Source organism: Salvelinus namaycush, chromosome 16, assembly GCF_016432855.1.
Source record: "Salvelinus namaycush isolate Seneca chromosome 16, SaNama_1.0, whole genome shotgun sequence".
In the NCBI taxonomy this organism is placed as follows: Eukaryota; Metazoa; Chordata; class Actinopteri; order Salmoniformes; family Salmonidae; genus Salvelinus; species Salvelinus namaycush.
Window position 1 is genome coordinate 18,812,080 of NC_052322.1, and position 16,850 is coordinate 18,828,929.

At 46.0% G+C, this 16,850-nt stretch overlaps 1 protein-coding gene across 1 annotated transcript in view; it reads right to left on the reverse strand.

Annotated features, from left to right (window-relative positions):
• Positions 1–22: 22 nt before the first annotated feature.
• The window catches only part of LOC120061104 (integrin alpha-5-like), a 55,722-nt gene continuing 38,894 nt past the window's right edge, over positions 23–16,850 (reverse strand). The window contains exons 19-30 of the mRNA XM_039010653.1: positions 14,932–14,999; positions 12,767–12,917; positions 12,209–12,301; positions 9,792–9,871; positions 9,497–9,577; positions 9,237–9,342; positions 8,148–8,306; positions 7,087–7,194; positions 4,800–4,913; positions 3,717–3,818; positions 3,404–3,526; positions 23–3,130 (exon numbers count right to left, since the gene is read on the reverse strand). Of these exons, the coding sequence (XP_038866581.1) occupies positions 3,047–3,130; positions 3,404–3,526; positions 3,717–3,818; positions 4,800–4,913; positions 7,087–7,194; positions 8,148–8,306; positions 9,237–9,342; positions 9,497–9,577; positions 9,792–9,871; positions 12,209–12,301; positions 12,767–12,917; positions 14,932–14,999 (1,269 nt within the window). The 3' untranslated portion in view covers positions 23–3,046. The remainder of the gene's footprint in view (positions 3,131–3,403; positions 3,527–3,716; positions 3,819–4,799; positions 4,914–7,086; positions 7,195–8,147; positions 8,307–9,236; positions 9,343–9,496; positions 9,578–9,791; positions 9,872–12,208; positions 12,302–12,766; positions 12,918–14,931; positions 15,000–16,850) is intronic.

Here is a 16,850-nt window from a genome sequence, read left to right on the forward strand (position 1 = left end):
CGCATACACAAATGTGTAAAACATTTCATACCATGTACGTTTATTTTTTCAAAATAAATTATTTTCAGAATGATGTGTATTCAATCAAAGCATGAAGTCAGAGTTTGTAAAAAAAAAAAAAAATTTTTATTGGAAATGCAAACCATAAAATATGATACAAATGATCACTGAAAGACTAACACCCCCCCAATATGAGGAGAGTAAATTTCACAACAAGCAATTATTTTTTATTGGATCTAAAAACATTCTCCTTGTCAGAAATATATTTACAACTTTGGTAAAAATGAGAAAAAATATAAAAATTGGGCCTAGAAGACATTTAGAAAAACAAGGATAAACTCAGTGTAGTCTCCTGCTGTAACCACAGAGGATTATGTTTAAAACATCCTCAACATATAAATAACCCTAGGTTGAAATGTTCCGTCTGGACACTACCATCATACAAATACTGTTCAAAACAATATTTTACATGTAAAATGGATCCACTGAGAGGCATTAGCAGTCTTTGCACCATGAGTCTTGATAAAGCTCTCTCATGAAAAGCCTAATCGCAGAATGAAATCACCAATATCACCCAGGGGGCATCACAGATAAAAACAGATGTGTAACACTATGGCTGTGTTTAGATAGCTGATACAATTGAACTGCACATACATTATCACACAAGTAACATAGGCCAACTCGAGTTCAACTCAGAAGTTTGATGGAGGTCGTTATATATTTTTTTACCACTGATATCTAAAATATTGATACTAAAGATTGGCTAGTTATAGTGATGGAGCAAAATGTAAGTGGTCAAAACGTGGAAAAACCTAGAGAGAAAAAATCTGACCATAACGTCCCGACCACGAGAACAGTTTATGTATGGTTGATGTCTCACACTCATCACTAGATGGTAGATACAATGGGTTAAGCACAACTCCCCCGGAACAAAACCAAAGAAAATAACAAAAACTGCAACAAAAAAAACAGAAAACGATATTAACCAGAGTAAATAATATTGCACGTACAAACAAATTGATTTTTGTTCCCAATGCCCAGTTGCTATTCCTTTACAAGAGGCACAAACTGATTTTACAGTACAGACATGTATGTACATGCATGTGCATCGTAGTCTCTCTATTGCATTAAATGAATAGCTACTCTGGTCCTAGCTGTCCTAAACAGCAGTCTCAACCTATCCTGAGCACAAATTGTAGTGGCGCAATGATCACCATTACTGCTGGACAAGTCTACCCTTCTCTAGTGATGCAAGGGAGGAAGGAGCGGAATTAGCAATGGGAAAGATCTCTCTGATCGACAAAACATACACAGACAGGAACATGCACACATGAAGTCACACACACACACACACACACACACACACACACACACACACACACACACACACACACACACACACACACACACACACACACACACACACACACACACACACACACACACACACACATTTACATAAAAACATGACAAATAAATGAACCCCACATATTTTCAGTCCCTGGGTGAAGCTGCAGCATTGTGTTGGGAGTGCATTTGGTACTCATAGTCAGTTCTCTTTATCCATAAGGGCATCAAATAAAATAAAACAATCAACCGAAGTGAAGATGCACACTAAGCACACTAAGATCGAGGTCAAATGTGTAGGGACTGGACATTTGGCCATTTCCCTGACACTCACATGGAATGAGCCCTGACCTGCTAGCAACCCACTCAGAATGTACTGCAACTTCCCTGATCTCTGTTGGCAACATACGATAGGTATATATTGACTTTCAAGACATCATTACACACCAAGGCTGAGGATATACCTGGATGGCCTTTGCTTCAACCCAATTTCCATACTGCCTCTTGCAGCACAAGCAAAGTCTGGACAACCTCGCTTACAAGTCACCAGCCAGAGTTCTGGCAAAGCACCACACTGTTTCAAGCTGTTAGTGAGATCTATCTCACAGGCCCATGGTGGTGGATCCAGTCAAGTCCCAGACGACTTTGAGGCAATGCTTTCATTTGTCACAACGAACATGGATCAACACGACGTGATCAGTAAGAGTTCATGTCAAACTCAAAGGAAGATCAGTCAAGTCAGTATCCTGTCTGTTTTTGGCATCTTGTTAGTCATCAGTAGATTTAGTTTGTGTGCAAAACAACTGAACCAAGCACTGCATGTCCACCACTCAGAAGGGGGCAGAAGCCATGTAGATAGGCTCCTCTGTTTTATCTAAACCTGACAAACATTACTGGAGCACTTGGGCTGCACTTACATCTTACATAAAACAATAACAGAAGAGACTGTAAAAAATCTTTGGTAGAAATGTTCATATATAAAAAGTCAAAGTGTAGAGTTTGGCGACATGAGACAGACACAATTATCTGTCTATGGGTAGAAGCCCTGATCATGCAGTTTCCAGGTCTTTGGTGGGGAAAGTATCAGCTGTGATTCTTTAATGCTACAAAAAGGAAGAGAGAGGTATTCACTCCCCTCAACACCAGAAGAAAGATATGGCCATCCCGTTTGAAGCACTGAGCACAACGTTTGTACTTTTTAGCACCAAAACGAAGGCAGTTAAAAAGACAAACATTATTATCTTTCACACGGATCCAAGAGAAGTAAAAGCTATTTTAAAAGATGTGGAGGGAGAAACCAAGCGTCTTCCTCCATCCTGGGCTTATCAAGGGCTCCCATTCTTCATCTTCTGTAGTCACTAGTCTTGGACTTCAACTCAAATAGGATCAGTAAGTCTAAGGCCTGTTTGTCTGACTGTGACACTGAAGTTCATCTTGGTGATCGACCCCAACCTGACGACGACAAACAAAACAACACATATTAAATTAAAAACATTCATTTGGTTTGGAGTTCTTAGGGTTTTCTTCCTCTAGTGCAGTACAGTGGAGTTCCAGTGGTCTTTTCTCCTCCTCTTCCTCACTCTTCAACTGCAGTCTGATCCTCTCTGGACATTTAAATGAACCATGTTTCTCTGTTGCAATCATGTGGGTATCTAGGTTTCTTTGGTTCTTTTAGCTTGTTTTAATCCTTCTGTGGTGTTTAGGCCTCAGACGTAGCATGGGGCTTGAGTTGGGCCTTCTCCATAGCCGTGCCGTAGGGTAGCGACCTCTTGAAGAAGCCAAGCTGGGAGGGAGAAAGAAAAAAGACAGAAAAAGTTTGAACTGAATATAATACTTATAACATCATCTCAAATCTCATCTCAAAACCTGTCAATGAGGTTCTAGTCTCTCCAGCCAGACTTACATTTAGGCCTAGAGAAGGCTGAGCTAAGAGCAAGATGAGGTTTGGCCTGAGACGAATAAGTCTTAGTTATAAAGGCAAATACGGGACGTTCTTAAGAGATGGAAACCGCCCACTCTGCCTGATGTTAACATCAGCACCATCCTGACCACTCACTTTGTACAGGACGTAAATCACCAGTGCCAGCAGAAGAAGTCCAGCTAGTATGGCCAAGATGATGATCCACATTGGCACGGAGTACTGGCTGTCCGGCTTGTTCCACACCACCGGGGTCACCACCTGAGGAGGGGGCAGAGAATTAGTCATGACCACCACTTATACTATAATAGCCTCGATTCCAGGCTTCCTGCAGTTTCCCAACAGCGGAGTGATGTACAAAACTTTGGCATACTGTATGGTAATGCATGACTAACAATACAGTAACACATAGAGGGGTTTGGTAACATGGGTGTATTGCACATAGACCTACCTTTTTAGATCCACTTGGTAGCTCCTTGGGTAAGATGGCATAGGGCATCTTGATCACACTGAATCTTGCCAGGCACTCAAGCACATACCCTTTGTATGCTCTCTGAGGATGGAAGCAAAACAACAGGAACTGGATCAGATTGGATATTCATTGTGATTCTGCAAATAATTAGTGTAGGAGTACTGGGAAATTGCAGCTTGTATATGTGTTAGCAAGGCTAGAGTGTGGACTGGTAATGGGTGCACTTTGTCTTGTATCCAGTAGGTGGCGGTCATGTGCTACAGAGAGATGCAACTCTATTATCAGACCGCTGTCTCTCACAAAACCCCTCTGACATTCCAATCCTATGAGAAGCCACGACCACCAGCTAATGAATTTTCAATGCACTCACACATAGGCTTTGTGTGTAAGGTCTCTCACAACTGCTTCTGTGGACAGATACCATCCAGCTCTAACTAAAACACTATAACACTATACACACACACACACACACACACACACACACACACACACACACACACACACACACACACACACACACACACACACACACACACACACACACGACTATTGACATTAGATTTTGAATTATACTCTCTGTTAGCTACCATTTTCCCTTCATTTGGGCCAACTATTTGAGACAGTACACACTGGCAGAGTTTAGCTCTGAGCTAGCATTAATACTGACATCTAGTCAATACAATCACATGTGTGAGTCTGACTGGTCATTCATCTTTCACAGTCTTGAATTTGAGGTTTTGAGTGTTGATTTTTTTCTTTGTAGATGCTTAAAGGAATCATTCTGCTTATACTCAGCCAAACCTTGACATGAGAAAATACACAGACAACAACGTGAACGGAGACAGTCCGTCTCATGCAATCAGTGCCAATGTCATCTGGTAGAAACATGCATCTACATGTGCAGTGAGTTTGAGGGGAGGCCAGTAGTTCTGCTGGTTGTTTTTAATCTCTGCATCTGAACCTGACCAAGATCCACTCTTCAATCGCCATATTAAAAAGGTATGTAGTGGAGCAATTGTATGCAGAGTGGTTGGTTTCATCTCCAGTCCATACGGTACGTACCTCGATGAAGGTCTCAGCCCAGATGCGTGAGCGCACTTTGAGGATGGCGCTGGTCCCCTTCTCCAGAAGACCAACGTCACACTGCAGCGTCCAGCATTCTACATTAGAGCAGGACTAGAGGGAGAGAGGGAGGGAGGAAGAGAGAGAGGGAGAGGGAGGGAGGGAGGAAGAGAGAGAGTGTGTTAAGGCTTAACAAATTACATAAAATATGCCATCATTTGAGATATGCCATGCAAAAACTGCTGTCCTCAGCAAGGAATACCAAACGTCTACAAAACAAACTTAATTTGACATTCTGTCAGGCTTAACTTAACAGTAATTACTGTAAGTGCATGAATTAAAAACTGACGTGAAGGTCAGTAGACGGGGAGGAGGTGGGTGGGAAGAGCAGTAAGGGCAATGTTAACTCTGCAGGCCAAATAAATAGAACAAAGAGGTCAATGTTATGATCCAATGCAGGGCTGCTTCCAATTAGAAAGATTGAGTGAATGTCATGAGACTGTAAAAATCCAGCATGCAGTCGACACTCAACATTATTGCCCAACCACCAGCTCCCTTTTCACAAGACTGTTAGAATACACAATCTTAATTAAATCCTCATAATGGTAGCTGGGCGCTTTGCATTGTAAACCTCCACAAACTGACTTTTAATGCTGGTGTGTTAGACAGACCACCCCGGATTGGGCGGTTTTGGTGGGCTTCCTGCGGGAGCGGATTAGTTTGCCTATTAAGCCAAGAGCCAAGGAGGGCAAACGAACGCAGGAGGAGAGGGTGTAGTACACAACCCAGTACCTACCCTACTGCCTGTAACCTCCCTCAGGGCCTTACAGTTAAGACAGGCTTAATAATGGCATTACAGTTACAGACAGACAGACAGACAGACAGACAAACAGATATGCCCCCTGTCTAATTCCTCCTCCTGTCCTGGACCTCCCCGATGCCCCAGGATACTGAGGCCTAGTCCAACAAGTCAGACAATTGTTTCCAAAATATTACACTTGATTAAAACTAGAGGCTAACTGAGGCTGGTGGAGGCTTGGGGAAGCTCTCTGAGGCTGGGGGAGGCTAAGGGATTCTGGTGGGCCTGGGGAAATGGTCCATTTGGATATGGTAGAGTGCCAGATCCTCCCTAGTGGGGTGGCCGAGGTCAGGGGCAGGAGCTGGGAGGGAAGCTTCTGTTCCCACAATGAGTAGAACAGCAGTGACTGGCTATATAATAGACCTGCAGTGTGTGTGTGTGTTGAAGTGTACAATGGCAGCTACTGTGTGACATGAATGTAAACAATAATTCAATGTACATTTTCCTAGATTGTTCTAATAGCCGTTTAGAGACCAAGCTCACAGTGCTACTTCATTTACATTTTTTCTAGGACAAGGCCAGTCATAGCGAGGGGTCTCTCTCATTTACCAGTCCCCTACTACAACCAGATTCAATCAAGGGCCTATACAACTGCATTATGCACAGCTCTGACCACTAACACACTTTCTCTTGAAATATATTTTTTAACAGAGACGTCTGTCCTTAGTTCCAACTCAGCATAGAAACTGAAGTGCTAAGAGTGAAACAAAGAATGGCGGCCTTTATAGAAACGTGTCATCGGGCAGGCTTGATAAACGAGGGGCGGTTAAGAGCGACAGGCGGGGGGGACAAAGACCTCTTTCACCACTCTGGGTAGTGACAGACCAATGAGAGGGAGAACAGAGGGAGAGCTACCTGGTCCTGGTTGGATCAATAGGGCCAGTGTGTGCCAGGGGCAGTGGTACTCACACTAACAACACCACGGAGTGGAAAATTAGAGGGCGGCCTGTGAACTAACCAGCGCATCATGCCCCTGGTCCCACAGATTCCCCTATTTCCATGTCCCTACTGCCCCAGCTCCACCCCTCCCAGTCTCCCTGCAGCCCTTTAATCTTAATCACCACAGCGGGACCACCACCACCCCATGCCCTCTGACCCCTTCCTCTCAATTACCTTATAACCTCATTAGTCAATCCCAGGAGGCTTTCCAAGAGCAGGGCCAGAGCCACTGTCCCAGATCAATACATGCCATGGCTTCAGGCAACTCAGAGGAGCAGAGAGGCAGAGGTTCAACCCTCCATCTCAGCTCAATTCCAAAGGAAAGTCCCTAGTCACTTCCATCCACTTGTCCTGTTTATTTGAACTATTTGACAACATGAAATACCACCAGAGGCAACAACAAGCTCTACTCATCACTCAAAAAGCCAGTTGCATTAATAGCACACTGTTCCAATAACTCTCGCCATCTGTCCTTGCTAAGGGCCTCACCAGGTTAGTGTGCTCAGCCAGCTGGTCTCTGTGGACGTCTCTCCTCTCGATGTGGTGATCCTGGCCGGGCACAAGTAGGGGAGGCTGCTCTGTGGACGACTGCTGGAGCTGAGGAGACCGAGGGAAAGAACATACACCACCCATTAGGACAGAGACCTCACCCATGACAGACGAGCAGACCACCCATTAGGTCAATACATTACAGACAGAAACCTCACACATGGGAGACGAGCACACCACCCTTTCTGTCAATATAGGGAGTGACGTTAGTGACCCATCATTATCCTTGTTATTAATCTAGTGAATGTGAGGTCTCATTCACATGGTTTCCCATAGAAACACACTGTAGTGCGCAAAGAAAATCAGATCACAGCTAAATGGGAAACCTCTTCGGCCTCATCTCAGCATCTGGCCATTTAGAAGTTTGAAACAGAAACAAGCGACTACCCAAGAGTCATCGGTTCCCATGAAAAACCTGAGGCTTAAACCCTGCAGAAGGGGTCCTAATGTTAGAAGTTGAGTGTATCAGTACAGAAGAGGTTCATCAAGCTGTGCTGAGCTGAGGGAAGTGCTGAGAGATCAAAGTGTTAGTGGGGATGGTGTCCTGGGTGGGGCTGGTTAGGGCTGGCTGGGCAGGGAGGGTGGAGGTGGGTGTAGAGACTGTTAATCACACACTGAATTAGAACCTGTGGGACATCTTCAGAGTGCCCGTCTCTCTGAAGTGTTCTAGCCTCACACAGATGTCTGTCAGCCTCATGTGACCCTGAGAAGGGAGTGGGAGTGTGTGTGTGTGTGTGTGTGTGTGTGTGTGTGTGTGTGTGTGTGTGTGTGTGTGTGTGTGTGTGTGTGTGTGTGTGTGTGTGTGTGTGTGTGTGTGTCTGTGTCTGTGTCTGTGTCTGTGTCTGTGTCTGTGTCTGTGTCTGTGTTGACCGAGAGAGACAATGAGTTCAAGACTTGCTGTACCCTTGCAAAAGTGTAAACAACATACTTTTAACATAAACATTAAAATAATGTTTAAACCTGTCATACATCAAAAGACATTCCAATGATTGATTGCTCACCTTGAGCTGCATGTAGTTGATGGAGTGGTTGGTGGTGCAGTTGAGGGGTCCCTCAGTAGAGATCTCCAGAGGGTAGAGGAGACCCTGTCCCTGAACACTGAGAGGACAACTGAGCTGAAGCACTGTGTGGCTAATACCACTAGGGCCTTTGTTCACCAGCTGACAGACAGCGGAAAGAACGAGGGAGAAAAGGAGAGAGAGATGGAAGGAAAGACGGAAAAAGAGAGCAATTAGTTAAAAGAATATTACAAGCATATAACCCCCTCAGCTAGTCTTTGCTAAAAATTAACCCGTTCTGGTTTGACCCAGACTTCCAGGAAATGGCATCTAAACTTGAGCACTGTTTTTCTTTCTGCTAAGTGAAAGGTGGTCCGGTGTGATGTCATCTAAACTTGAGCACTGTTTTTCTTTCTGCTAAGTGAAAGGTGGTCCGGTGTGATGTCATCTAAACTTGAGCACTGTTTTTCTTTCTGCTAAGTGAAAGGTGGTCCGGTGTGATGTCATCTAAACTTGAGCACTGTTTTTCTTTCTGCTATGTGAAAGGTGGTCCGGTGTGATGTCTATCACGGGAGACTAGGTTGTCCTTACAAATTGAGTTAGACCTGTAATGATGTAAAGCTCAAAACAAATCCCTGTGCTTCCTGGAATGTGTCTCTTCTCTTTCTTCTTTCTCCTTTGACTTCTCTGCAGCCCCAGGAAGTAGTGTCTGGTCTGCTTCTACACAAAGGTTATTGTCTGGTCTGGTCTGCTTCTACACAAAGGTTGGTGTCTGGTCTGGTCTGCTTCTACACAAAGGTTAGTGTCTGGTCTGGTCTGCTTCTACAAAAAAAGTTAGTGTCTGCAAAGTACTGCCTGCTGCTACAGACCTGCATAAGGCCAGAGTCTGCTGTATAGAACTCTCTGCCACACTACATCCTGATGAGTCTACCCAGCCAGCTAGCAGCTATCCTCCTGGAGGGCCTCTGGCTCCTTACATTGAAACACGTCCACTCACGGTTTGGCTGCATTCACCTTTGTCTATGCATTGAATGTCCCATTGGATCTTCCCAACCTAAACTTAATCCTAACCCCAACCCTTTGACTCCTTACCTCATAGACGTGTTGGACTGCAGGCCCGATGTCCTGCTCCACCTGGGGGCTCTTGGACACCTTCCAGTTGGGGGGAGGGAAGAAGACCTTGTCTGGCCGGGAGACTCTTCAAAACAGAGGGAAAGAAAGCATGAGACTGTGTGGGGAGAAAAATAAAACAACTTTTAAGGAGTTCCAAAAGGTTTTTGCTCTGATGGGGGAAATCTAACACAGAGATTCCTCCCACCCCTGGACTTCTCTCTGACTTCCTCTGGACTCACCCTTGTAAAATAACATCGGCCTGGACAACCACCTCCAACTTGTAGGGAACCACCTCGCTGTGGGAATTATTCTCATTTTTACTGTGGAGAGAAAGCGAGAGAGGAAGAGAGGGGGATGAATTAGAGAAAACACACCTCTGCAGCTATATGGTGATATTGGAGTACTGTGGTATTTTTGATGGTCTGTATCCTACAAGTTTAGCCTTCAATTATTTTGTCAGTGACACATAACACATGTCCAGTTATAGTCCCAGTTCAAACATATGCCTAGAGAGGTGATGTAACTGAGTTATACCTGCGGATCTGCAGTTCAAACTGAACCGTCTTGCGTGTATCCTTCAGTCGTGGCACAGTGAAGCGCAGACCTGCCCACAGCTGCAGATGAGGAGAAGCAATGTGATCAGGGACAAGGGGTTGATGCCAACATGACGTGAGGCAAGAGAGTTCCAAATGTCTAAGGGGGGGATGATGCAACCAACATATCTAAAGCTAACCTTGTAAGGGCATTAGGAAACATGTGCACTATTTTAAAACTATTTTGACACATACAGTACAGCGACGGTGAGTAGACTCTATGTTATACAATAATAATAGCATACCGGGGGCCAGAGTCCCCGAAAGGATAACAGTCCTGTACTCTCTTTCTCTCTCCTCCCAGCTGTTCTGTTGTCTTCAGGGGTCAATCGGTCAGTCAGTCGGTACTCCCTGTCTGCCTGCCTGGCTGGCACATACACAGCTGTAATACACCTGGGCCTGAAGGTCCAGGCAGTCTGGGACTTCCTGTCTGCCTGCCTGGCTGGCACATACACAGCTGTAATACACCTGGGCCTGCAGGTCCAGACGGTCTGGGACTTCCTGTCTGCCTGCCTGGCTGGCACATACACAGCTGTAATACACCTGGGCCTGCAGGTCCAGGCGGTCTGGGACTTCCTGTCTGCCTGCCTGGCTGGCACATACACAGCTGTAATACACCTGGGCCTGCAGGTCCAGACGGTCTGGGACTTCCTGTCTGCCTGCCTGGCTGGCACATACACAGCTGTAATACACCTGGGCCTGCAGGTCCAGGCGGTCTGGGACTTCCTGTCTGCCTGCCTGGCTGGCACATACACAGCTGTAATACACCTGGGCCTGCAGGTCCAGACGGTCTGGGACTTCCTGTCTGCCTGCCTGGCTGGCACATACACAGCTGTAATACACCTGGGCCTGCAGGTCCAGGCGGTCTGGGACTTCCTGTCTGCCTGCCTGGCTGGCACATACACAGCTGTAATACACCTGGGCCTGCAGGTCCAGGCAGTCTGGGACTTCCTGTCTGCCTGCCTGGCTGGCACATACACAGCTGTAATACACCTGGGCCTGCAGGTCCAGGCAGTCTGGGACTTCCTGTCTGCATGCCTGGCTGGCACATACACAGCTGTAATACACCTGGGCCTGCAGGTCCAGACAGTCTGGGACTTCCTGTCTGCCTGCCTGGCTGGCACATACACAGCTGAAATACACCTGGGCCTGCAGGTCCAGACAGTCTGGGACTTCCTGTCTGCCTGCCTGGCTGGCACATACACAGCTGTAATACACCTGGGCCTGCAGGTCCAGGCAGTCTGGGACTTCCTGTCTGCCTGCCTGGCTGGCACATACACAGCTGTAATACACCTGGGCCTGCAGGTCCAGACAGTCTGGGACTTCCTGTCTGCCTGCCTGGCTGGCACATACACAGCTGTAATACACCTGGGCCTGCAGGTCCAGACAGTCTGGGACTTCCTGCTTACAGTATTCTGTTTTGCTGCCCTTTAATTCAACTGTAATTTCATGCCCCTTTTGTTTTCCAGCGAGTTGAGAGCTTTTACTGTTTAACTGTGTAGTGTGAGTGTGTATCGAACTGCAAATGTGCACTGTAAAAAACTATTAAAATACTGCTCATAAACATTCTATGCCATTGTGAATTATAACTAACGCACTACAGAGACAAACTGGACAAAGTACAGTATCCTCAGCGCATTGGGTACTACAATGGCAGGATCTATACTATATGTTTGTTGCATACTAAAGTTTTTCAATTTTAGTTTACACTTTGAATACAACCATTCTATCAGAAAACCTTCTTAACCTCTCCAACAATGTCCACTTTACAGTCTTCCTCTGCAGTCAGACACATTAGGAGGGAACCTCTGCTCAGAGCAGAGAAGTAGACCAGCTTCTTGCTACTCAGACAGGAACTTCCTCTCTGGACACTGCTGTGACATGAAAAGAGAGCCTTTCCTGTCCAGTTCAGTTCTCTACCACTCAACCCCTGGACGACACACAGTCCCTTCCTTCACACACTAGGAAACATTGATGTTGTGCTAGCTCCAATTACTTTTCTACCACTAAACAGATCTCAGAGGGCTAGACTAGCTATTCCACCAGTGAAGAGTATTGCTTACGAGTAGGGCCAGGACCATGTGACCTAACCAGGAAAAACTGCTCACCCCATTCATTACCAATGCCCTTCAGAAAGGTCTTGAGTAGAACCAGGCCCAAAGTTTATTTTTTATATCATGTGACCTCATTCTCATTTTGATGAAGACCAAGATGGCCGAAACAAAAATCAATGATTTTTCACGCCAAGAGCCAGAGCTGCTCCTGTTTTCCACCCATGCGACCTAACCAGGAAATACTCCTGGCCCTACTCATGACCAATCTTCAGAAGGGCAAGCAGAACATGAATCCTTGACTTACGCTGGTGCCAGACTTCATAGGGTTGCCCAGGTCACAGCTGAGGTAGCGGGTCTGGTTCTCTGTCTCGTAGCTACAGGTTAGCTGGGTCAGGCTCTGGGAGAGAGAGGAGAGAGGAGAGAGAGGAGAGAGAGGAGAGAGAGGAGAGAGAGAGAGAGAGAGAGAGGAGAGAGAGGAGAGAGAGAGAGAGAGAGAGAGAGAGAGAGAGAGAGAGAGAGAGAGAGAGAGAGAGAGAGAGAGAGAGAGAGACCAAGAGAGACCAAGAGAGACCAAGAGAGACAGAGAGCGAGGAGAAAGAGTGCTGGTTTAGAACCATATACATTCATATGTGTTTGTCATTGGTTAGAACACAACAAAGAAGAATCATAGATACAGATCTACAGATCAAACACCGAGAACAAACATTTGGTTCCATTTGGCATTTTCATAACTTCCATAACAGTCCTGTTCCTTATAGATCTATCATCACAAGTCTTATGAGCCAATAGAATGGGACCCTTACATTACCTCACATCTAATAGTAGTGTTGGGTTCAGGTGAATGTTTAGTAGTTCCTCTCACCTCGTTATTGCGGGCTATACCGCTGTAGTCCGCTTCAGGAGGCAGCACCACGTACAGCTCAGCCTCGTAGGCCCCTCCTTCACCCTCGTTCCGAGCATTGAAAGTCAAGGTCAGTGAGTTGTCGTCACCTAGGTACACTTCCTTCCGGTCCCTGAGGGCCCAAAAAAAACAGAAATTGCTTACTAATCGGGTCAGACGTCAGGTCAAGAGGTGTCGGGTCTCCGAGTGTAAATAAGCCCCGGAAGAGGTGGGAGAGGGTGACATTATACTAGAGACAACTGTGAAGGCTGTGTGCACAGTGCATACAGTATAAAGCAGTGTCTGGTCACTAACATACTTGCATGTTCTGTTGCTATAGCCTGATATCCGTGCTTCATCTCTCTCGAAATGGGACATAGCCCAAAACACATCACTTAGATTCATCTCAGGAAATTCCCTCTCCCCTCCCCTTCCCCTGCATCCTCCTCACACACAACTTTTCAAATGTAGCAACAAAGTCATACATGCGTTAGAGCACAGAATAGGAATGTAAAACACCTCCCCCTTCCACTCCCTCCCTTTCTCTCTCCCCACATTTCTTCCTCCATCTCTCACTCTCTTTCTGAACACAATGAGAGAGGAATTCCACACGAGGGCCACACAGACGCTTCTAATTAGAGCTGAACTCATAAAACCAGGCAGAGAGAGAAAGCAACATGGACCATATTTCAAACACTGATCTTCTATTGGCCAACCAGCCAGCCAGCCTAGTCAGACTCCAACAGCCATCACGCTCTTTAAAGAAAACAAAAGGGATACATTGTAAGAACCCACAAAAACCTAAAACCTCTCCTAAGGGGCATTGGTGGTACAGGTTGTGTGCTTTGGCAGGAAAACAGTAGAAATATTTTGATGGATACAATGCTGGGAATTTCATAATTGACCCCTTGCCCCAAACTACTATTAAACAAAGCATTTAAATAAATGCAGCACGATCATCTGACTGCCAGAGGCAAGTAGTTCATGCATTATGATTTTCCTCAACTGAAATCCCTTATTTGGTCCCGCATGAATGCCCTTACAGACAAATGTACAAACACCTTCCTAATATTAAGTTGCGCACCCTCCCTTCCATTTTGCCCTCCGAACAGCCTCAATTCATCAGGGCATGGACTCTACAAGGTGTCGAAAGCGTTCCACAGGGATGCTGGCCCATGTTGACTCCAATGCTTGACACAGTTTTGTCAAGTTGTCCGGATGTCCTTTGGGTGGTGGACCATTCTTGATACACACGGGAAACTGTTGAGCATGAAAAACCCAGCAGAGTACCATACCTCGTTCAAAGGCACTTAAATATTTTACCTTGCCCATTCACCCTCTGAATGGCACACATACACAATCCATGTCTCAATTATCTCAAGTCTTAAAAATCCTTCATTAACCCATCTCCTCCCCTTCATCTACACTGATTGAAGTGGGTTTAATAAGTTACATCAATAAGGGATCATAGCTTTCACCTGGATTCACCTGGTCAGTCTATGTCAGGGAAAGAGCAGGTGTTCATAATGTTTTGTACACTCAGAGTATGTAATAGACGACTTTTACAATAGAGAAATGGAATTAGCGCGCAAACAAATATGAACATGAGAGGGCAGAAAGAGAGCAAGGGGACATGTTATTTTGGAGGAAAATGCCCACAGATTTCTCAAATCAAAGTATGGAGATGCTGTGAATACTACTTCAACAGAAGCTGATAGAAGGAGGCTAGAACTGGTTGGAGCACACACACACACACACACACACACACACACACACACACACACACACACACACACACAACTCCCTGTTCATACGTTCAAAACAAATCCCTTTCATCTCTCATGTCTCTTTCCCCCAGCTGCCTGACAACCAGTCCTTGCACCTAGACCAGCGCTTCTTCCTGTTTCCAAAGCAGAGTAGTATCTTCGGCGAGTGGAGCATTGTGGGTGTAATAACAGACTGGTCTGCTCTGCAAGCTAAACTAAACAAACGGGTGGAGCACGACACAGCTTTATTTATCCATCAGATCAGAACAACAACAAGGCCGACTCATCTGTATAGTTGGGTGAATAGTTCAACCGTTCATCATACATAGTAGATATATTCTCCTGATCTAGTGGCTTTCATGGGTGTTTGGAATAACTCACCCGTGCACCGCCAGCTTTAAGTCAGGAACACAAATGTTGTCTTCTCCACAGTCCAGCAGAATCTGGGCCTAGAGCAGGAAAGAGGAGGAGAGGAATAAGTTAAAGAGTGACAGAGCGTACACAGGATCCACAGTTCCCATTAAAATGAGGCCTACACTTCTTTCAGTTAGACTTAACATACAGAATTAGACACTTTGCTTTGGTGGTAAACATACAATAGAGTAACTGCAGCGGGATAGGACATGTCGTGCAGACCAGAATGACTAATACATTCCAGTCCAAGCCCCCACCACCCACCACCCCCTGAGTAAAGTGTCATTACTACACACCAAACACCTGTAATAATAACCTGTTAAACGCTCTTATCTTCTGGGGGAGGTTAGCGACTATGACCATATGTGATGACACAAACAACCATAATTCAGCGCCATGTCTGACTTCACGTCCCTTTAGAGTGAAATGGGTCGATAAGAAGGCAGGAGAAGTTGTCTGACTGTGTGTAGGATGACAAAACCACCTCCATCATAGAGTGTCCGACTTCCCTTCAGGAGAGGGGACGGATGGGCCAGGAGGCAGGAGCCAGGAGGCAGGAGCAGCGCCACACACAGCCCAGAGACAGGAGGACACGAAGGAGAAGTGGTACGCCAGGAGGGCCTCTCTGGGGAGGCCAGCAGCTCTCTGTCCACACATCCACCAGCGCCGCACACTGACGTCCACACCACAGCGCACTGCAGCGGACCACAAGCTAGCCACACGCGACGCCACCCAGCGCTCTGCATGCAGGACCATACATGAACCAGAGGGAGGGAGGGGCTGAAGCTGGCACAGAGACATGGGGGAGGAGGGGGTAATCTAGAGGGCTAGAGGCTATGGTGGAAATACTAGAAAGACATGAGCTAAGCAGTAAAGGGTGACCAGTAACCACTGAACGTGTTTGTGTAGCAGGGAAAAGCCCAGGCTTGACGTAGGTAATAGTTTCCCCGTGCGATTCCATCACAGTGTGATGATCATGATGACTTAGATGACGACGAAGATAATAAATAGAAGTAGATTAGAAAGAGAGCGCAGTGCCTCCCCTGTCATTACACAGCCAGGCGTTCTAATTTAAGACACCGGGGTAACCATAGTAACCACCAGCTCACTTACTCTGCCCCTTCAGCGTGTGCTGGCCCATATACAGACTCAGTCAATCAGGGTAAAAGCTATTTAGAGTCCTATCCTGGCTGCCGTTAAACAACAACTGGCAGAGGGAAGCCAGATGAATAGCGTGTAGTCCGTGTATTGAGGGTACCGTGTGTAGTATACAGTTTCACTCAATAACTGTGTCAAAATCAGCGAAAATAAATCACGGCCCCTGTGTGTGGAATGTATCAGGCATTCACCCATGGGAGCTTCCAGCTTCACTCTCAGAGTTGCGTTTTGTGGATCCATTTTTATTATGTTCCCATTGCTCTGGCTTCACGGCAACATGTGGAGCACATTATAGAGAAACGATTAAACTATGCAGAGAGGCTTCGGTGATCTCTAACTCTCACTCAGCAACCAGAGGGTGTGAGAACTGGGGTGAGCCAGCATGTATATGTAACTGCCAAAATAATGGAAACACTTGAGTAAATGCGAGACACAAAGTATATTGAAAGTAGGTGCTTCCACACAGGTGTGGTTCCTGAGTTAATTAAGCAATTAACATCCAATCATGCTTAGGGTGACATATAAAAATGCTGGGCAGGGCATTATTTTGGCTACCATGGCTATGCCCCCATATGATGACAACGCCCCCATCCACAGGGCATGAGTGGTCACTGAATGGTTTGATGATCATAAAAACGATGTAAACCATACGCCATGGCCCTCTCAGTCACTAAATCTCAACCCAATTTAACACATATTGGTGATTCTGGAGTGGCGCCTGAAATGGC